Below are 23,295 nucleotides of genomic sequence, written 5' to 3'. Positions count from 1 at the left end.
GTGAGTAAAAAGCAAAGTAGAGGGTTACAGATTTTCCTAGCTTGCTTTAGGCCTTTTTACACCACCATGGACAATCGAACTGAAAATGACCTGTGGTAGTTGTTCCATGCCTTCACAGGCTTCACCGATAGCAAAGTAGCTTGTCAGAAAATAATGTCGGACGTCGTGAAAAGGCGTTCAAGTTCAACTGAGAAGAAGTCGTGCTCTCGCACTCAGAGAGCCCAACACACACACACACACACACAGAGGCCAACACCCCCCCACACACACAGAGCCCAACCCCCCCCACACACACAGAACCCCCCACACACACACACACAGCCCAACCCCCCCACACACACACAGAGCCCAATCCCCCCAAACACACAGAGCCCAACCCCCCCACACACACAGAGCCCAACCCCCACACACACACAGAGCCCCCCCACACACACAGAGCCCCACACACAAAGCCCCACACACACTGAGCCCCCCCACACACACACAGAGCCCCACACACACACACGCACAGAGCCCCTCCCACACACACACACACAGAGCCCCCCACACACACACAGAGCCACCCCCTCACACACAAGAGCCCCTTCCCCACACACACACAGAGCCCCCCACACACACACACACAGAGTCCCCCCACACACACACGGAACAGAGGGCAAGGAAATCGGGAGAACAGAGGGCAAGGCAAACGGAAGAACCGAGGTCAAGAAAAACGAAAGAAAAGAGGTCAAGAAAAACTAAAGACAAGAGGGCAAGGAAAACGGAAGAACAGAGGTCAAGAAAAACGAATGAAAAGAGGGCAAGGAAAACCTAAGAACAGAGGTCAAGAAAAACGAAAGAAAAGAGGGCAAGGAAAACAGAAGAACAGAGGTCAAGAAAAACGAATGAAAAGAGGGCAAGGAAAACGTACGAACAGAGGGCAAGAAAAACGAAAGAAAAGAGGGCAAGGAAAATGGAAGTACAGAGGTCAAGAAAAACGAAAGAACAGAGGGCAAGGAAAACAGAGAACAGAGGGCAAGAAAAACGAATGAAAAGAGGGCAAGGAACAGGGAAACATTGCCTTACATAACGCATATAATGCCAGGCTGCCCCGGGCCACCGCAGGGAGCCACCTAAGAGGGCGGCCACCCTTAGTGCCACAGATAGGGCAGTATCAATTATGGAAGAGGGTATTCCATGACAAAAAGGAAGGGGCAAGAAGGCTGGGAACTCAAGAACTGTATGGTGACAGTTTCCTCACCTGTTTTTCATAAACCAACCTACTTCTATCTACGCCTTCCTTAAATACTGGACAATATTTGTCCAGTTGGAAAGCCGGTAATGATACCAGGGATATTAAATTATATCGGTAGAGTATATTGCCTATAGGGTGTACAATAAAAGCCACATAAAGAAGAACAGCAGTACAAAATTTGACCCTTAAAAACACAGGGTTCAAATTCATTTTTTTTGTAAATACTAAAGAAGACATGAAGGTCTTTTGTCTGTTGGGAGCCTTCATCTGTGAATGTGTGACTGGTCCCATGGATTTGCAGAAGGAATCCTGCTTCATTATACTGATAAGCAAGGGTTTCTGTGACATCATCTGATCAGCCTCTGCATTGTATATGACTGATTGCACCACTCACATCACTCAAATATGAAAAGGTCACCTTTATTGAAAGCAAGTTAAAAACCGAACTCCTTTGACTAAACTACACATTCTAAACATTGTCCTGACAAATTGCTGAAATCAGAATACTAACCCTTCTACCTCTAACACACTGCCTACCCCTAAGTGCTCCCTCCATTCACCTAACCTTTGGGACCAAATACCAAAACCCTGTCTTCACAAACTAACTATACATTCTTGTATTCTTCAATATCTGGGCTGGCCCTGCAAGAACTCAACTTCTCTGCTCCCCACCTACCTCGGTGCCTTTGAAAGGTATCTTCAAACCCTGTGAGGAATCTCTCTATAGAACCACAGCTTTGAACCCGTCCAGATGCATTTTTAGCCATGGTAGCTTGGACTTCGGATTGCGGCCTAGCGTGTGGGACCCTGGGGGACCCCAGTGATGTCACTTCCGGCGGGGGGGAAGGGGCGTAGGCATATAGCCTCGGTTCGCGGGCCTGGGGCCCTCTTTGACCCCGATCAGCCTGGTGGATGGTCCCTCTCCCCCCTTGCCCCGGACGAGCTATGCTGCCCGGACGCTGTTTTTGGATTCAAGGTGAGTGTTCCCTTTTGGTCTTCCCCCCTCTCCCTGTTCCTAAGTCCCCCCCTGGGTCCTCCGTTGCCGAGTGCTGCTTAACTGTTGTGGGTGGTGGGTTGCGGGTCCGGGGCAGGTCTTTGCTCTGTATCCTGCAGTGGAGGGAAGGGCCTGGTCATGTGGGTGGTGGGGGGGAGGAGGGCGGTCCGTCTTTTCCTGCGGGGCCGGTGCTCCAGCGGGGTCCCTCTTGGCTCGGGGTTTTGCGGTGGGGGATGGGGGGTGGGCTTGGTCATGCCACTTGAGGGAGCCGCTGGTCCCTTTTGGGAGTGCGGGGCAGGGAGTCCGGTCGGATCCTCCTGCTGCGCGGCCTTGCCCCTCGTTGCGGGCAGCTAGGTGTAGTTGGGGTTCAGGGGGAGGGGGAATGCGCTCCCCATGCTGGTGCCGCGCAGGAAGGGTAAGCCTCAGTTCGGCTGTGCGGCCTGGGCCCTGCTTGTAGGTAGGGGGGGTGGGTTGGTGCTTTTGCGTGGCCTTGCTCTCCGGGGCCTCAGTCCAGCCTCACTGGAGCCATGCCCCCTGCCTCAGTTGCCTCCCTTCCTTCGTTGGATGATCCAGTGGCCCGGCAATTACCTTGTGGGCCTGAGCTTCGCCAGCCTTGGGGGGTGGGGCCGGCTCGCGGGGATGGAGGCCCCCTCATGCTCTTCTCCGGTTCTTGAGCATCGCATGGCCATTCGTCGCTCTCGCTGCTCCCCTCAGTGCGACTTCTCATAGTCCCCTCTTTTTGGGCTCGTTATGGGAGAATGGGGGGGCTTCCTGCATCTCCGGCCTGCGGGTCTAGAGTCGCGGAGGGCAGGTCGGCCTTTTCTCCCTCCGGCGTGTGTGTCCCTGGATGCCCGACTCGTGCAGCTGTACTCCCCTCCCCCGCCCGCGTCGAGCTGTTGTGTCGGGTCGCGGCGATCAGGCGCGCTCGCAGCTGCTCTCCCCCGTGGTCATCCCTGAAGAGTGCCAGGCTCGTGGTGGGGGTCTCCGTAGCTGGATCTCGCTTGCATGTGGGGTGGGGGGACGGGCGGAGGCATTGCCGGGGATTATGGTTTTATTGTTGGTAGGCAGCGTGATTACTCCCGCAGGTGTATAAGCCTCCACAAATGTAACATTGCTAGTATGTGGCATGTACTGCTTCTCCCACGCCGTGGGCGGGGGCAGTGTCGAAGTATTCGTTGGGCAGTTTGAACAGTGTGAACATGACCCGCAGGGTCAGTGTGATGTGTAGCCCCAGTGGCCTGACGGATTAGTCTCTGCTCCCCGGGGCCAAGGATTGTGGGTATGTGTCCAATCTAGGTTGGCTTTTGAAATGATTGATCTTTAAATAGAATCCGGTTGTGATTAGCAATTAATTCTTATTATTCACCTGCACTGTTAGCATGGTTAGTGTAACCCAGTTAGTAAACTGGTAACAAGACTGTAGGTGCATTTACCACTCGTGCAGCTAGCGCATGATGTGCATCGAAGACTCCTGCCAGCAGGTACCCAGCACCTATCAATATGTCAGCTTATCATAGCAGAAAAAATTACAAATGTACAAGATGTAAAGTCTCACAAGGAAGAGATACAAACAAAGAAATATTGCAAATGTAGAAGTAGTAATCCCTAAATACCTAAGGAAGGGATACGAATGGATATACTCTGAGTCACATAGTAATAGTAGAGAGTACAAAGGTCTACTGCATATATTAGCGATTAGAGTTATCTCTATATACATAGGGAAGGAATATGAATGGATATAATCTAAGAGTCACATAGGAATGGTAGAGAGTACAAAGGTCTACTGCTTATACTAGTTATTAGAGTTATCTTTATATACATAGGAATGGTAGAGAGTACAAAGTTTTTACTGCATATACTAGTGATTAGCACGCAATTTATTTAAGCCATGCACTGTTTCCCTCATGCCGTCGGCAGGAGCTGTGCCTAGTTGATTTGTTTATGGGCTTATTAGCGTGAACATTACCTGAAGGTGTCAGAGCGCCTTAAATAGAATCAGTTTTGCATAGGGTTTGGGGTTTAATTAAAAAAAAAATTTGGAGGAACAGTTGCAAGTTGAAGCGTTTCTTGGTAAACATGCAAGGTTAGTGCTGAAGTGGATGTCCATCAAAAGAGCCAGGTTTAGGCCTTCTTGCTCTCTTCTTGTAGGTTAGATGTCACATGGCAATGATACAGATGCGATGGCAGACATGACACTAAACCCTGATATTATGTGGCCCAAACCATGTGATCAGTTAGCGTGCAGTTCACCTAGCCCGTCCATCCCCCCCAGGGATGGGAGGGATGTCTATGTTGGGCGGGGTTGGGACTAATATCACGTTTGGTCATATGTCCATGTAGGCTACCATTCAGAAACGGATGCTGGGGCACGCCTCGTTGAAAGTCACGGGAGTGACCATGGGTAAACAGGTGTCGGCACACTAGGGTCAGTGGGCCTGATGTAACGGACAACAGGTGTGGTTTGAGGCTAACATGTTTTTCTAATTACAGATTGTCTGTTGGTTTAGGATTAGACGACAAGGAGGACGTGGGATTTGATTTGGAGCAGGTATTGTTGGACACGCGGTGTGAAATGTAGTTGGCTGGCAGTGGGAGGGGCCCAGCCCAGGGCTCTACAACCACCCTATTTTCTGGCGGCGAGGGAGGCATTGCTAACCTTGCTTTAATCGTTACTCAGAATTGTCGCACTGGGGATTCGTTGTCAGTCAGTGTTTACAGTCGCTGCACCTTTTTAGCTTTTAGTTGTTACTGCAGCAGGAAAACCTTTAAGGGATGATAATATTTAATTCACAGGCAATTAACAACGTGGTGGGCCTAGTAATGAATTCAGTGTGATGGGTAATCATGGGAGTGCACGAGGGTCCACAAATGTTAAGATAATAACTTCAGTAATGTATGGCGAACTCACTGCTTCCTTTTAGCTACAATTTAATGTCTGGGGAAGTTTTACATAATTGTCAGAGTGTGCACTTAAATTCAATAGCTGGTTCTGTCACCGGACAAGATTTATTGTGGATTGATGCATCCACTAATGGGGGCCCATGTTTGACCTCTTGTCACGGAGTCATCTTCCAGCAGGGTTGCAACTTTTTGAGTCCCTGTGGTTCTAGTGGACCAAACAATACAAGAGTTAGCAAACTGTGCATTACAGGAGGAAAGGTGACGTGTGCAAGTTACAAAGGCGTACAAGTAGAGGTATAATACTACAATAAATGGAGGACACTCAAACACAGGCAATGATGGCACTTGTGCAAGTACCGGAACCAAACACAATGTAAGAGGTAGCAATCAGTGTGTTACAATAGAAAGTGGCGTGTACATGTTACAAGAGAGTACCAAACACAGGTAGAAGGATATTACTTCATAATGGCAGACTCTTAGCCACAAGAACACACTGGGAGGACACTTCCATAGTCAAGGAGAATAGAATTTTAGATATTAAAAGGTCTTCAGTCAGATAAGAGAGGGCATTAATTAAATTGGGAGGTGTCATTGAAGGAGGAGAACTTTGAGGTCAGTTTTGAAGGCCTGGGAGGACGAGGTGTTTCTGAGAAGAATAGTAAGGGGGCGAGCTAAGAAGTGACTCTAATTCACACACTCCAAAGTGCATTGGTCATTATCAGATATAGCATGTGAATATTTGACTTAGTTTCAAGACTCTACACTTCTGCACAGGCGCTAGAGGTACACAAGTATGTGCCTCACCCAAGTCCTTACGAGTATGTATTGTGGGCAAACTAGTTCTCGTAACTGACAAACAAGCTCGGCCTCTGAGGCGTGGGGGGGCATTGAGGGCCCTGTCTCGTTGCAGAGAATCCATATTGATATACGGAGGGGGGCAGAGCTTCTAATGGATGTTTTTATGTCTCAAATGCAGGAACCACGCTGGAGAACCACCCTACTCACATGGGGGTCCACCTGAACTATCAACAGGTATAAGGGTCATAGCACGCTGGGGGCAGTGTGCTAGGGTCTGGGACTCCCAGGTCCTCCCCATGTGTCAGGACTGTCCCTGTTGTGGGGCACACAGGTTACACCCCAGAGAGGTATGACATTCATAGTCAACTGGGGAATCGGAACTTAGCAGGTAGCTCCTGTACAATAATTGGATGTTTCTCTTGTGAAACATCAGATGAACCAGGGCAATTGGTTGATTTACTGGGCACTAATTGGGGTGTTCTGTCGGTAAGCAGTGGGAGACTGTGGACAAACCATGCATGCCCTGTGACAACATTGAAATGCGTTTTTAGTTTACACATGTGAGGTGTCTGGGCATATCTTGCATCCCATGTGCAATAAAGGAATGTGTTCTTTTGTACAGCTACTGGTGCGCAAGTAAGGGGCTCTGAGCCTGGCGATCGAGTTAGCAAACTATTTCTCGTAACCAACAAACAGACTTGGCGTTGGTAGCATGGGGGGCATGGATGGCCCCTGTCTCATTGCAGAGAATCCATTGGGTATATGAGGGGGGGGCATGGCTTTTAATGTATGTTTTATGTCTCAAATGCAGGAACCACGCAGGAGAGCCGCCCTACTCACATGGGGGGCCACCTGAACTATCAACAGGTTTATTTATTTATTTTATTTTATTTTTTGAGGCTTGTAGAGCGCGCGGCTACCCCCAAAGGGGGTGTCCCGGCGCTTAGACTGTGAGCTAAAAAAGAGTAGGGCCTATAATAATGAAAATAGCCAGGTTTTAAGACGGCTACGAAAAAGTGTTTCAGAGGAAACAAATCTAAGATCTAAGGGGAGGCTATTCCATAGTTTAGCCGTCATAACAGCAAAGGCTCTGCCGCCCATTCTGGAGCGGCGAAATCGAGGGACAACAATGAGGCGCAGATTGTTGGATCGCAAAGATCGCACTGACTGAGAAAGTGTTAATCTCTTGCGTAAGTAGTCCGGTCCCATCCCATTGAGAGCCCGAAAAGCAAGAGTTAGCATTTTGAACTTAATACGACTTGCGATTGGAAGCCAGTGGAGTTCTTTGCGGTAGGCTGCAACTGAGTGTCGTGCAGGGATGTTGCCAATCAGCCTCGCTGCCGCGTTCTGAACAATCTGTAGACGTTCAATTTGATATTGGGGGGCCCCGGCATAGAGGCTGTTGGTGTAATCCAGATGTGAAGTTATTAAGGCCTGGGTGACCGTTCTGCGAGCATCTAATGGCAAAAAAGGAAAAATCTTTCGCATCATCCGCAGTTTCCCAAAACAGGCCGCAGTAACCTTATTAATTTGAGGATTGCACGACAGAGCATCATCAAACTGAAAACCCAGATTGCGAGCAGTGTGAACAACAGGGATGGGGGGAGGATTCAGCACAGTCGGCCACCACAAGGTAGAGGAAATGATAGTTTTTTGATTAAAAAACAAGACCTCCATCTTGTCAGTATTAAGACGTAGGTGGTTGGATGCCATCCAGGAGCATACTTCGCTCAAACAGTGGCGAAAACTGGCGAGACTGGAGTCAGAGTGATCTCTAAAAGAAAACATAAGCTGTGTATCGTCAGCATAAGAGATCACTCTGACCCCAAGTGACTCGACCACCTTAGCCAGGGGGGCCAGATACACATTGAAAAACAATGGGCTCAGGGCAGAGCCCTGCGGCACTCCACAGACAAGGGGTTTACATTCCGATTGAAAAGGTCTAAGAAGGACCCTCTGCGTTCGACCCTGAAGGAAGGAGCTGATCCATGATAGAGCAGAACCGCCCAGTCCAATCTGCTCCAGTCGATCTAGAAGTATCTTATGGGATACCGTATCGAAAGCGGCGGATAGGTCGAGGAGGACCAACATGGCCTCCTCTCCCCTATCCACACACTCTCGAATGGTCTCTGAGACTTCCAGGAGTGCCGTTTCTGTGCTAAAGCCAGTGCGGAATCCTGACTGGTTGAAGGGTCTTAGCACATTGGGGGAGGGTGCTAGGGTCTGGGATTCCCAGATTCTCCCCAGGTGTCATTTCTATCCCCTTTTTGTGGGGCGCGCAAGTTACAACCCATGGAAGTATTACATTGTGTGGGGTCCCGGGTCAGCACGTATGTACACCTGTTTATACAAAATGTATTTGATATTTTATTCATTTTTTGTATGTATATCAAAATTACTTTTCTTATTTTTTCTGTTTATTTTTAATCTTCACTACATTGTACTTTTCCGTTATATTGATTTAAAAATCTACTCATCATGTACATATTGAGTAGATTTTTAAATCAATATAACGGAAAAGAACAATGTAGTGAAGATTAAAAATAAATAGAAAAAACAAGAAAAGTGATTTTGATATACATGCAAAAAATGAATAAAATATCAAATACATTTTGTATAAACAGGTGTACCTGTGTTGATTCAAAGGGATTTTTCGAAACTATTTGAACAATGTCGATTGAGAAAGGATGTTAAGGCCACGAGGGAATTTCTTGTATTATTGTTGATGCTGTCCCCTCTTTTCCCTGGCCACAAAAGTCTAGCAGAGGGGGTCCCAAACTTTTACTATTCCTGGGTCAGCACGTCCAGGATTGGAGTGTAACCTGTTTTCTAATTTCAGGACATCGGATCAAGTACATAGACACCACTCTGAGAAGGACAGGTGGGATCGGAAGCAGGAATGGCCAGGGGTGCTCCGGGCTCGGAGCCTGAATGCTGTTCCTGGTTAAGTGCTCTTGGGGGGCAAGGTGACGGTTCTGACTTCTTGTAGGGGCGATTAGAAACAGTGTTGAGTGTAGCAGTTGTGCAGTTACCATGCCCCCCTTACACATCAGTCCCAATTGTGCTCAAGTACCTTATGCAGACGCTGGCCTCAGCTCATAGGTGACAGGATGGGTAACCACAAGTGTAGATGGGCAGAAGACTGGTATGGCTTGCATTAGGGGGGTGCCCAGGGGTCTTATCCAAAACGTATCTAAAGGTCAGTACTTGTGCCACACTATAGGGAATGCACACAGCAGGGGAGAGGGCCTGTCCAGGTGGTCAGGGGCAACTTTATTGTCAAGCCTAGACTTCCGTAAGCGCGGCTAGGGCCTACCAAGACCATGAGGGACAATTGCCTTTGGCCCAGGGCATCCTTTTAGCCGTAAGGGGTTCGCTTCGTTTGACACACTGCTGTGGAATATAAATGGGTCAGTTCTGTGGGACGTATGCTCTGTTGGTTAGAGCTCCTTAGAGTAAGGCGTGTGCAGCATGGACCTGAGGTGGCAAACTCTAGTTTGCTCCTGGGTTTAAAATATTGATGTGATGGGTCAAAGGGTGCTGCACCAGGCGGAAATGATATAGTACAGCATCTAGTTTACCAGTTCTGTGTGGGATCATCATTCGCAACAGCAGCTGCTTATATGGATAGCAGTATTGCCTCGTTTACTTTGCCCAGGGTTGGGGCGGGCAAGGTCAGCAGCTTGACAGCCAGAAACAGAGGAGGGAAAAAATCATATCCGGGTCGGAGCCAAGTGCACTCGGCAGTCAAGCAAACTATGTTTCAACAGAACCCTGGCACACTGTCGGGAATAAATGCAAGGTTATGGGCTACGCATAAATAGGCCTTCCTGTGTGCATGGGGCGCGAGTGAGCCATTCCCTGGAGGGTGCAATTGGCCTTGACGCACAAGTTACTACTTGTGTAACGATATATCTGTAAGAGACATTAGTTAGTATTAGATTCCTTACCGACCCACCCATCCTCCCCGTTCTGCGAACCGATATCTAGGGTTAGGGTTACCCCCTTTCAGGGCCCTAGTTTCATTGGCATTTTTTGCGTAGCAGTACCCTTGCGCGTCGGTAGGCGTCGTCTGCGGCTCCGCGTCCGTCGTCGGCGTCGTGGGCGCCGTGATGACGTTGTCGGAGTACTTAGATGCCGCCTCCGCGTGCTGACGTCAGTTCTTAGACACAGCTTTTCCGCCCCAGAAGCGCTGAGCCATGTAAAAACCAACACTGGTGCCAATGAAACTACGGCCCTGAAAGGGGGTAACCCTAACCCTAGATATCGGTTCGCAGAACGGGGAGGATGGGTGGGTTGGTAAGGAATCTAACACTAACTAATGTCTCTTACAGATATATCGTTACACAAGTAGTAACTTGTGCATCTGAAAGAGACACGTTAGTATTAGATTCCTTACCTTAGAATAGATACCCCAGCAATACCAACCCCGGTGGTGGGTCTCCGAACCAATAATCACACTAGAAAGTCCTGGAGGACGGAACGGCCAAAGAATCCATCTCTCCGGACTTGGCTGTCCAGGCAGTAGTGTCTCGCAAACGTGTGCAGCGATGCCCACGTAGCTGCCTGACAGATGTCTTGTAAGTGCACTCCCCAGCCCAGGGCAGTTGTAGTCACCTTGGCTCGGGTGGAATGAGCCCGCAATCCAGCAGGGGGCTCCTCTTAGCCAAGGAGTAACATGCCTGGATACACAAGATGATCCACCGGGAGATGGTCCTCTTGTGCACCGCTTTCCCCTTCTTAGCGCCCACGTAACCAACAAAGAGTTGGTCATCCACCCAGAACTGGCGTGTGCGATCCAAGTAAAATGAGAGCGCACGTTTTAGGTCCAGATGGTGGAGCCGCTCTTCCTCTTTAGAGGGATGCGGTGGCGGAAAGAAAGTTGGCAAGGTGATAGACTGCCAGATGTGGAAGGCCGTGACAACCTTGGGCAGGAAAGATGGCTTAGTACGCAACACCACTTTGTCCGGATGGACAGAAAAGAAAGGTGGAGTACAAGAAAGGGCCTGGAGCTCACTCACTCTCCTGGCAGAGGTGATGACAACCAGGAAAGCAGTCTTCAGAGTAAGAAGGCGGAGAGGACAGTTGTGAAGTGGCTCAAAAGGAGCGCACATCAGAAACGTAGGAACCAGGTTCAAGTCCCACTGAGGCATCACAAACGGAACAGGAGGAAATGTGTGTGTGATGCCTTTTAGAAATATATTTACAATAGGGGACTTGAACAAAGAAGGTTGATCAGGCAGCCTCAGAAAGGCCGAAAGGGCAGAAAGGTAGCCCTTGATAGTGCCCAGAGCAGAGCCCTACTGGGCAAGAGAAAGAAGGAAGAGAAGAACCTCAGAGAGAGGGGCAGCAAGAGGATCCACAGCCTTTGCTGTGCACCATGCCACAAATCTGTTCCACCTGCAGGCGTATACCGACTTTGTGGAGGGACGCCTGGCTGCCAGAATGACGTTACAGACTTCAGGAGGCAAGTCAAATGGCCTCAACTGTCGCCGCTCAATCTCCAAGCATGGAGGTGGAGACTGGACAGGTTCGGGTGGAGGACCGTCCCCTGCTGCTGCGACAGACGGTCCTCCTGAAGAGGCAGACGAACCGGGGGATCGACTGACATACTGAGTAGCTCTGGATACCAGAACCTTCTCGCCCAGTCCGGAGCCACAAGGATGACTTGGGCCCGGTCGCGCTTGATCTTCTTCAGCACTCTGGGCAGAAGTGGTATAGGCGGAAAGGCGTACAATAGACCGCAACTCCACTCGCGACGAGAAGCGTCTCCGAGCGAGTGCCGCCTTGGAAATTCCAACGCGAAGAACTGATGACATTGCGCGTTCTCTTCGGTGGCGAATAGATCTAACCAAGGCTCTCCCCATTGCTGAAAGAGGCCTTGCGCCACGTCCGAGTTCAGACGCCATTCGTGATCCATCATGCACTGACGGCTGAGCTCGTCCGCCCTGGCGTTCAGAGAACCTGCCAGGTGTTGAGCCACAAGGGTCACGCCCTGGCGTTCCAGCCATTGCCAGAGGCGCAGAGCCTCCTGGCAAAGGGTCCACGACCCCACCCCGCCCACATGCCTCCGCCGGAGACCAGAGGCCTCTGATCTCCGCCTCTCCCATGTGGCCTCCCCAGCCCTGGAGGGACGCGTCCGTCACAACTACGTGCCCCGGTTGGGGAAGGGAGAGGGATCTGCCGCTGACCCAATCGCGGTCCGTGAGCCACCACTGCAGCTGTCTTGCAGTGCCCTCCGAGATCAGGACGTGGTCGGACAGGTTACCCTGATGCTGGGCCCACTGAAACTTCAGGTCCCACTGCAGAGCCCGCATCCGCCACCTGGCGTGATGCACCAGTAGGATGCAGGAGGCCATCAGCCCCAGAAGCCGCAGCGTCAACCTGACCGAGACCCGGGATAACGGCTGAAAGATGGGAATCAGAGCCTGAATATCCCGGACCCGCTGTTCGGGTGGATAAACCCGAAACCGCGCCAAGTCGAGAACCGCTCCGATGAAGAGGAGCTTCTGAGAGGGGCACAGGTGTGACTTTGGCACATTGATGGAGAACCCCAGCTGGTGCAGGAGATCTGCCGTAGTCTGGAGGTGGCTGACGACTGTCTGGGGCGAGCCCGCCTTCAACAACCAGTCGTCAAGGTAGGGGAAGCCTGAAACCCCTAACCTGCGCAGATGAGCTGCGACCACCGCCATCACCTTTGTGAACACCCGTGGGGCGCTGGTAAGGCCGAAGGGGAGCACGTTAAACGGAAAGTGCTCGTGGCCAACCGTGAACCGCAGGTAGCGTCGGTGGGCCGGCAGGACGGGGATGTGGAAATACGCGCCCTGCAAGTCCAACGCTACCATCCAGTCTCCTGGGTCCAGGGTAGCTAAGACCTGAGCCAGTGTCAGCATTATGAACTTCTCCTTCGGAGGAAGCCGTTGACATTCCTGAGGTCCAAGATAGGGTGTAGGCCCCCTTTGCCCTTCTTGGGTACCAGAAAGTAGTGGGAATAGCAACCACACCCTACTTCTGGCCCAGGAACGCGCTCGATGGCCCCCTTGGCCAAGAGGGCCGTAACTTCCTCCTGCAGAAGTCGCAAATGATCCCCCGATACATGGTGGTTCTGCGGTGGCATGGCTGGAGGAGTCGCCTCGAAGGGGAGTCAGTAGCCCCTTCGGACGATCTGCAGCACCCAACTGTCCGATGTGACAGTGCGCCAGTGGAGGAGGTGATGGCGAACCCTGCCCCCCACTGGCGTCACATGGGCCTGAAAGCACAGACTAGGAGTGTTTTGAGGCGGATGCTGCGGGGGAAGGTGTGGACTGACCCCGCCGTTGACCCCTACCGCCAGGACGGCGGTTCCCACGGCCGCCACCGCGTTGGGTATTGCCCTGCGGAGCGTGGCTGGCAGCACGTGTGGGTACACCCCTTCCGTGGCCACGAAAAGAGTGAAAAGCAGTCGATTGCTGGCGCGGGGCCGAGAGGCCCAAGGACTTGGCCATAGACCTGGAGTCCTTAAAGCGCTCAAGCGCATGGTCTGCTTTGTCGCCAAAGAGGCGACGGCCATCAAACGGCATGTCCATCAACGTGTTCTGGACATCTGCTGAAAAATTGGCGGACCTCAGCCAGGTGTGACGTCTGACCGCCACCGTCGTTACCATCGCTCTACCTAGCGAGTCAGTGGTATCCAGCCCACACCGGATGGAACATTTGGCTGCATCCCGGCCTTCCACAAGGGCTTGGCCGAGTTTGGCCCGTACCTCCAACTGACACTCTGGCAGCACTTCCGCAACCGTATCCCACAGAGAGTGGGTGTAACGGCCCAAGAGGCACGCGGTGTTGGAAGACCGCAGTCCCAGACTAAGGGATGAGAAGATCTTTTTACCATACTGCTCATACCTCTTGGATTCCCTGTCCGGCGAAGCCGACGGGAATGCGGTCTGGGAATTGGAGGCCTGGATGACCAGGCTCTCGGGGGTGGGGTGGGTGGACAGGAAACATGGGTCACCCGGGGCTGGGCGGTGGCGTCTGGACACGTTCCTATCTACGGGCGAACCCGTAGCGGGCTTGGACCAAGTGCCCAGAAGAACGTCGGTCAAGGCCTCATTAAAGGGCAGCAGAGGCTCGGCCGAGCTTGACTGCGGTTTAAGGACCTCAGTGAGGAGATTAGTCCTCACGGCCACGACGGGGAGCTCAAGGCTCAAGGCTTTGGCAGCCCTCATCAACAGCACACTGTAGGTTGCCCCCTCCTCCGAAGCCACGGTGGGAGGGGAGACAAAACCAGTGTCTGGAGAGGTGTCCAGGCCACTGGCCTCCCCAAGGTCTCCTGCCCAGTCCTCATGAGACTGACACTCTCGGGTCAGGGGTCCTCAGACCCCTCCCAATCCCCTTCATCACCCATCTCCTGATACTCAGGGTTCTCAATCAATGGGGCCTGTTCATAGAAGTGAAACTCTCCAAACGACGTCTGGAGCGGCACCCATCGGGGCCGTCCCGACGTCGGAACAGGAACAAAGGAGGAACCGGGGACGGCACCACCCGAGGACGGCACCAGAGGCGACACCTGATGGTCCGACGCCGGGGAGGTCGTAAGGTCCACCGGCGACGACCCAGATCCCGAAGGCACCGGCGGCGTCGGGAGTGTGGGGCCTAGCGGCGCCGGGCCCAAGGCGTCGGCCGCGTCGGGGCCAAAGCACCCGACAGCGTCGGGGCCGAAACCCCCGACCCGCTAGAGGCCCCAGACGGGTCCGCTGGGCCCAAAGGCGCCGCGGAGCCCGTCGGAGGAGAGAGTTTCCTCATGGCCATGAGGAAACGCTCGATCTCCTCCGGCGCCGCTTGTAGCCCAGGGACCGGAAGGTGTGGAGCTGGACGTGGCGCCCGCGAATCCGACGGAGCCGCGTGGGTGGTGTCACCCAAACCCCCGGCCGCATCGCGCGAGCGTCGGGGGGAGTCCGAAGAGCGATGACGCCGCTTGGACTTCTTATGCTTCTTACCTGACGACGACTTCGACCCGGAGGAGTGCGGCCTACTCTTGGAACTGTGGTGGCTCCGAGCCCGCGACCTGTCCCTTGACCTCCCGTGGGACCGGGACCTCTCGCGGCGCGGGACCGACTGCCGGAGCTCGAGTCTCCTGCGGGACCGCTCCCGCCTGGCTTTCGAAGAGAGGGCCCGGCAGTCGGAGCAGGACTTGTCGTCGTGGTCAACGCCTAGACAAGTTAGACACAGGTGGTGAGGATCCGTGACCGACATCATGCGGTCGCAATCCTCGCAGTGCTTAAAGCCAGGCATCCCGGCAGCACCGATCGGAGTCATAGACTTCGAGAAATGATCAAAACGATCCAAAAAGTTAGTCAAAAGTTGACTACGGGTTACTGCTTTTTCCAGATCTGCGCTTGCTGGCGCGGAAAAAAGAAGAACTGACGTCAGCACGCGGAGGCGGCGTCTAAGTACTCCGACGACATCATCACGGCGCCCACGATGCCGACGACGGACGCGGAGCTGCAGACGACGCCTACCGACGCGCAAGGGTACTGCTACGCAAAAAATTCCGGATCCAGTCTGACGCCTGGGGATATTCTAAGGTAAGGAATCTAATACTAATGTGTCTCTTTCAGATAGTGCTGAAATGGGGGGGGGGGATGGAGCACTAATAGGGACATCTCCAGAGCACAGTTTGCAGGTGTGAGTTGATAGGTCAGGGACATTACTATTCAGTTCACAGTCCTGTGGAGCGGCAGAACTGATAGGGGATTTGGTTGCTGGGCAGCACAGCTGTCTAGAGGAGGAAAGGACATGTTTTTCCTTTAGCCGAGGGAGGCCTCTGAAGGAACAGGCTGTAGGTAACTAGATCTATGGCGGTGGGGTGCCCTGGGCGACGGCGGCCACACCTAGAGCTGTAGCGTAATGACAGGGCGATCCAAAGGCTGTAAGGTACAGTAAGGGTACCCGCTACAGGAGCACAGTAAGGGTGTGAAAGCCGTAAATCCATGGGGAGGTCCTCAGGTTGGACCCTGGAGGAGCAACGGAGCTTTGAGGTTGATGGGATTCACCTGTGGCCTTACCTGTACCGTGATGGTGATGGTGAGGCTGGAGTCACACACAGTCTGCTGCCTGCGCACGAGCCGAGCTCCAGGCTAGAGATTCTTTTAAGAGTCGAAGTCACAGCGTCACAGCGGCGGGCGTCCCGAAGTCACACAGTGATTGGCCTGCACGTGGATCACTGGACCAGCCAATCCTGGCGCTGTATGCAGCGCCAGGATTGGCTAGGGGGGCACCATGACTGCTCGCCCAGTTGCCCTTTGCAACCCCGGGGGCTGCGGCCCACCCCCTGGTCCTCTCTCTAAGGGGAAATTTAGCAGGGAAACTATCTGCGCATGTTCGGGTTCGTTTCTGCCCAAAAACTCACTTGCGCAGTACTGCTGCAGCTGAGTGTACTGTCACTCAAGCTGCAGCAGGCCCAGCCAGCCCCCTCCTTGCGCACTCCGGAAAAGTCGGGTGTCTCCTGGATTCCCGGCCGGCGGGTAGCGCGATCATTCAATATTTTTATTTTTATTTTAGTGACGACGCGACGACGCGGTGGGTCCATGGGGCTTAGTGGGGCTATGCCCCTAGGCCCCAATGGACGCACCGCGCCTGAGTACACCCCATGTGTCTGTGCTGTCTCCTCGTGCTGCACTCTCACCACTGACCTGGGAGCAGCTCTGTGCTCCTCCACCTTTCTGACACCTGCCCTCCTTGGAAGCGCTGGTCCACCCCCCTCTATGTCTGAGCTTTCTGCAGCGACATCTTTCTGATCAAGGAAAATGTGGCTTCCCCACTCCTCGCGTGTTGACCCCAGCGTCATGCTGCGGGATGCTCCTCCCCTTCTTCTCAAGACCCCTGCTAGGGCGATCTCTATGATCCCCCACCGAGGACCGGAATCTTACAGATTACTTGCCATCTTCTATGCATTAACATTGTTCTTAGCAGGGAATTTGCCGGAAACAGCACTAAAATGAGCCGTAGATGTAATACGTGCAGTGGTGGAGGGCATGTTCAGGGTGGCTCAGACTCCAGGTCAGAACCAAACAGGACCGGGCCCTGGAGCTGTAACATCAGGAAGCAATCAGCAAAGTGTCAGGCTGAGAAAACAGGTCCTTGTAGTTGATGGGAGGACGATGCAGATGAACCCGAGAGCAGAAACGGACCTGCACTTGAGATGGGCAGCAGTGAGTGCAAAAGGAAGCGACCACAACCCTTTCCACGCCCTGCAGAGCCAGGACTATCCTAAAGAGAAGACAGCTGAAAACAGGGGACATTTACGGTGGTTAGAGACAGCAGAAGAACGCAGCTGTGCATATAATATCTGACAGCAAGACCTTGGAACTTCATGTGATTGCTCCACTACTCGGTTTCAGGAAAGCCTCGGTTTCCTTTCTAAGTGATGCTCATAGTTTTTCAGTCTCGTCTGATTAGGCCTCTTCTTGAGTCTTGACTTACCCACGTGGATGATCTTACCTGCTTAAAGTTAGGGTGCCACCAGATGGCGCTGTCGTTGAGTGTGAACTGTGCCTCCCCCGACGTGCTGATACTGAAGCTTCCCACTTTGTTGGTCGTGACGTTTACAAAAGAATAATAAATCCAGTTCAGAATGTCAAATCTTGCAGGAAACTCTCCTTGATCATTGAAGTGGATCTCATCACCAGAGGTGGTTGTAAAATGAAGATTACGCATATAGTGATGTAACTGCCAAGGAGAAATGAGACACAGCAATAGGATAAATCTATTATAAGCATCAAAGACACTGACAGCCTCTTATGCAGAGGGGGCACGGTTAATGCTACACTTCTATTATTCATCAGTGTTGTTATTGGCGAGTGGTCATTGCATTGTGTAGTCAGAGGTAACTGCAAAAATTTGAAGTCAGTGTGTTCCCCTTTAAGTGTTAGGTAGGGCTGCAGTTGAAATTATCTTAGTTGTGTCAGTCGCATGCCATTTATATGGGTTTTGCTTGAAGGAGTGCAAATGTGCGTCTGTGTGTGTTATGAATGTGGGTGAGTGCATGAGTACTCTTTGACTTCCATGCATGTTTGCAAACATGTATGTGGGCACAAGAGTTCATTGTCTGCACCCATTTCCTATGTTTATGCGTGAGTGTCTACTCATGTGTTATTGTATGTCTATTTTTTGTGTTTGCATGTGTGTGTATGCGTATCGACTGCATGCATCTGTACACGTCTACATGTGCATATGTGTGCTCAGGTGTCATTATCTGTCTGCTTTCCAAGTGTGTTTGCATGTGCACACCTGTGAGTGTGTACGCATGTGTGCCTGTTTGTGTCTTTGTATCTGTCTGCATATGTGTGTGCTCATTTGGTGACTTGCATACAACAGTGTATGTTTGTATGTGCACACGTGTGTACACACAACTCTGTGTCTGCGAATACTTCCTTGTGTGTCTGTGCATGTGTCTATCAGCGTCAGCGTATGTGTGTCTGTCTTTGTGTACATGTGTGGATTCACTGACTCTATGCATCTGTGTATGTGTACACAAGACCATTTTCTGCATCAGTTTCCCTTGAGTGTTTTTTGTGCATGCATGTCTGTGAATGTCTGCGAATGTATATATCTGAGTATTTGTGTGTATGTGTTTGTGTGTTTGGGTATCAGTGTTCCATAAGGTTGCATCGCAAAGAGGCTACCTGGCTTGGGATTTGCTTTTGGATTTAAATCCCGCTGAAGCCCTCAGAACTGCCTCTGAGGCTCCTGCTGCCCTGCTGCTGACCCTCAGCAGAATACAAGAGATACAGGTTTGTAACTGCTCTGGAATCGACCTGTGACGATCGCCTCCATGTAATTTCCCAGGACCCAGAGGGTGGCCAGGGAATCCTTCACTGATTGAGAGGACCCTCACCGGAATGACATTTCACCTCTTTGTCGCCGAGAGGTCCCTTGCTGGAACCAACACATATAGCCTCCCTAACAGCTGAGTACGGAGAGGGTTTTCTCTAGCCTATTTACACAGGGTCCCCCCTCGCCTCTCAGCCTGCCGAGAGGTCACTCACTGAGATCACCACTTCCCACCTCTCTGCCCGCTGAGTACAGATTGTGGGCAGAGGGTTTGCTCTAGCCTCTTTACAAAGGATCTCCCCTCACCTCTCAGCCTGCAGAGAAGTCACTCACAGACCTTTGACCCTGTCCTCAGGCAGGTCGCCCCCAAAGCCGCCACACGGTCCTCCTGTGACACTTGCCCCCGCCTCGCTCTTGCCGCTGCCTGGATTGTTGTGTGAGGAGTCCATGCCTCACCTGGTATCTTTAAATCTACCCATTTTTCTTTACCGTTTCACTGTTCTTTGTTACTGTTTAGTCACTGTTGTTTGCGCTGTTTCCCCCCACTGTTGTGCCCCCTGTGCCCCCTTGCCCGTTTCCTTTCTGTGCCCCTTCCCGCCGCTGCGTCCCTGCGGCCCCGCCCCCGCTGCCCTATTCGCCACCCCGCTCTCGCCTCCCAGCTGCTCCTCCCTCCCACTGCCCCTCATATGGAGACCGCGCGGCAGTGAAGGGAGCGACCTTTGACCCTGTCCTCAGGCAGGTCGCCCCCAGCCGCCACACGGTCCTCCTGTGACGCCTGCCCCCGCCTCACTCTTGCCGCTGCCTGGATTGTTGTGTGAGGAGTCCTTGCCTCACCGGGTATCTTTAAATCTGCTCGTTTTTCTTTACTGTTTCACTGTTCTTTGTTACTGTTTAGTCACTTTAGTCACTGTTGTTTGCGCTGTTTCCCTCCACTGTTGTGCCCCCTATGCCCCCTTGCCCCTTTCCTTTCTGTGTCCCCTCACACCGCTGCGTCCCTGCGACCCCGCCCCTCACTGCCCCATTTGCCGCCCCGCTCCCGCCAAAGGCAAGCCCGCCTGTGCCCGTCGGCGCCTGGACCGCGCCCAGCGCCAGAACCCCTGGCCCACGCCGGAGCCAGGGCGCCCGACACCACCACCCTCAAGGCACTCAACACCGGACGACCACCCACCTGCTACCGAGCAAGCCGAAGCGAACCCACGGACCCTTCACCTGCCAAGTCTGCAAATTCACCTTCCTCCCAACCTACACCCCGCCCGTCGAACCCAGCAACAACAACAACCACCTCAAGTGCATTCTTCTCAACACCTGCTCCGTCCACAAACACGGCATTGAACTCTGGGACCTCCTCGACACAACAGCACTGAACGTCGCCTTCCTCACGGAAACCTGGATGAACGCCTTCTCGGCCCCCGACATCGCCATAGCCATCCCGGACGGCTACAAGATCACCCGGAAGGACTGCGTCAAACAAACCGGAGGAGGAATTACCATTGTCTACAGGAACACCACCAGCGTCACGACCAACGCCGAAGACACACTCTCCACCGCCAAACACCTACACTTCCAGATCCGCACTACCCCAAAACCACACTCAGAGGAACACTCGTCTGCAGAACCCCGGGCCCGCGTACACCATTCAGCGAAACCTTTGCCGACTTCATCAGCCTGCATGCACTAACCTCTCCAGAATACATCCTCCTAGGGGACCTGAACTTCCACCTAGAGAACAACAACGACAGCAACACTACCACCCTGCTCGACAACCTCGCCAACCTCGGACTCAAGCAACTGGTGAACACCCTCACCCACTACGCCGGCCACACTATGGACCCTATCTTCTCCGCCAGCAACCACATCTCCTTCAGACACTCCACCGGACTACACTGGACCGACCACAGCTGCATCCATTTCACATACAAGAAGACTACACCACCGCACGCTACAGATCCCCCGCAGATGCTGGAGCAAAGTCACCACAGACCAGCTCACCACATCACTGAGCCAGAACCCACCAGCTGACACCTCCGACACCAATGACGCAGCTCACAATCTCGCACAGTGGATCACCAACTGCGCCGAAAAACTCACTCCGCTGAAGAACCCCCAGGCAAGACCAGCAACAGGAAAACTACATGGTTCACCGATGCCCTCAAAGACTCAAAGAAATCATACCGCATGCTCGAAAAAACCTGGCGCCACGAGCAGACGACAGGAAACATAACAGTCCTCAAGAACGCCACTCGCAAACACCACCAGCTGATCCGCACCACCAAAAGGACATCGTTCAAAGAACGGCTGGACAAGTGGAGTGGTGTGGCTCACTGGTTAGAGGCGGCAGACCCGGAAGCAGAGGACGGCCTGGGACCAGGGTTCAATTCCCGACGCGGCAGGGTCGTGGACCAGGGTCAGCGGACTCGATAATTCTCGCCTCGGTGCCTACTCTAACCAGGGATCAGACTCGGCAACTCTGGGCATTAGCTTGCCTCATCTCCACAACGGCACCCCACATACGCCGGGGATGCCTGGTTTCACCTTGGAGATACCCAGTAGGGACCATCTCACAGGGAAAGCCAGGATGGGTTCCCCAGCGGTCTACAGCGCGGAGATACCCCATGTGGGGTGATTCATGCGCTTTACAAGATATCATTACATTACAACATTACATTACAACAACACCCACAACAGCAAGGAACTCTTCAGCATCGTAAAAGAGCTCTCCAACCCCAACGCCAGCAACGACATCACACCATCACAAGACCTCTGCAACTACCTCGCCACGTTCTTCTACCGCAAGATCGCAGACATACACAACAGCTTCGAAGCCCAGACTCCGCCTCCAGTCTCCAAACCAACGACCCTCACCACCACCCTAAGCAACTGGCATTTCCCACCTCTTTGTCGCCGAGAGGTCCCTTGCTGGAACCAACACTTATAGCCTCCCTAACTGCTGAGTACGGAGAGCGTTTTCTCTAGCCTATTTACAAAGTGTCCCCCCTCGCCTCTCAGCCTGCCGAGAGGTCACTCACTGAGATCACCACTTCCCATCTCTCTGCCCGCTGAGTACAGATTGTGGGCAGAGGGTTTGCTCTAGCCTCTTTACAAAGGATCTCCCCTCACCTCTCAGCCTGCAGAGAAGTCACTCACAGACCTCTGACCCTGTCCTCAGGCAGGTCGTCCCCTCAGCCGCCACACGGTCCTCCTGTGACACTTGCCCCCGCCTCGCTCTTGCCGCTGCCTGGATTGTTGTGTGAGGAGTCCATGCCTCACCTGGTATCTTTAAATCTGCCCATTTTTCTTTACTGTTTCACTGTTCTTTGTTACTGTTTAGTCACTGTTGTTTGCGCTGTTTCCCCCCACTGTTGTGCCCCCTTGCCCCTTTCCTTTCTGTGTCCCCTCAGGCCGCTGCGTCCCTGCGACCCCGCCCCCCACTGCCCCATTTGCCGCCCCGCTCCCGCCAAAGGCAAGCCCGCCTGTGCCCGTCGGCGCCTGGACCGCGCCCAGCGCCAGAACCCCTGGCCCACGCCGGAGCCAGGGCGTCCTGACACCACCACCCTCAACGCACTCAACACCGGACGACCACCCACCTGCTACCGAGCAAGCCGAAGCGAACCCACGGACCCTTTACCTGCCAAGTCTGCAAATTCACCTTCCTCCCAACCTACACCCCGCCCGTCGAACCCAGCAACAACAACAACCACCTCAAGTGCATTCTCCTCAACACCTGCTCCGTCCACAAACACGCCATTGAACTCTGGGACCTCCTCGACACAACAGCACTGAACGTCGCCTTCCTCACGGAAACCTGGATGAACGCCTTCTCGGCCCCCGACATCGCCATAGCCATCCCGGACGGCTACAAGATCACCCGGAAGGACTGCGTCAACCAAACCGGAGGAGGAATTGCCATTGTCTACAGGAACACCACCAGCGTCACGACCAACGCCGAAGACACACTCTCCACCGCCAAACACCTACACTTCCAGATCCGCACGACCCCAAAACCACACTCAGAGGAACCCTCGTCTGCAGAACCCCGGGCCCGCGCACACAATTCAGCGAAACCTTTGCCGACTTCGTCAGCCTGCATGCACTAACCTCACCAGAATACATCCTCCTAGGGGACCTGAACTTCCACCTAGAGAACAACAACGACAGCAACACTACCACCCTGCTCGACAACCTCGCCAACCTCGGACTCAAGCAACTGGTGAACACCCTCACCCACTACGCCGGCCACACTCTGGACCCTATCTTCTCCGCCAGCAACCACATCTCCTTCAGACACTCCACCGGACTACACTGGACCGACCACAGCTGCATCCATTTCACATACAAGAAGACTACACCACCGCACGCTACAGATCCCCCGCAGATGCTGGAGCAAAGTCACCACAGACCAGCTCGCCACATCACTGAGCCAGAACCCACCAGCCGACACCTCCGACACCAATGACGCAGCTCACAATCTCGCACAGTGGATCACCAACTGCGCCGAAAAACTCACTCCGCTGAAGAACCCCCAGGCAAGACCAGCAACAGGAAAACTACATGGTTCACC

The 23,295-nt window shown here is 53.1% G+C and overlaps 1 protein-coding gene across 2 annotated transcripts in view; it reads right to left on the bottom strand.

Moving 5' to 3' along the window:
- Positions 1 to 23,295, bottom strand: part of LOC144806091 (vomeronasal type-2 receptor 26-like) — a 1,640,897-nt gene that overhangs the window by 172,947 nt on the left and 1,444,655 nt on the right. For both annotated transcript variants that reach the window (XM_078672531.1, XM_078672538.1), the window contains one exon: positions 17,406 to 17,633. In XM_078672531.1, coding sequence (XP_078528657.1) covers positions 17,406 to 17,633 — 228 coding nt within the window. The remainder of the gene's footprint in view (positions 1 to 17,405; positions 17,634 to 23,295) is intronic.

Source organism: Lissotriton helveticus, chromosome 1_2 (genome assembly GCF_964261635.1).
Source record: "Lissotriton helveticus chromosome 1_2, aLisHel1.1, whole genome shotgun sequence".
NCBI lineage: Eukaryota > Metazoa > Chordata > Amphibia > Caudata > Salamandridae > Lissotriton > Lissotriton helveticus.
Note: the sequence above shows the minus strand (reverse complement) of the source record. Positions and strands in the feature narration are given on the sequence as shown.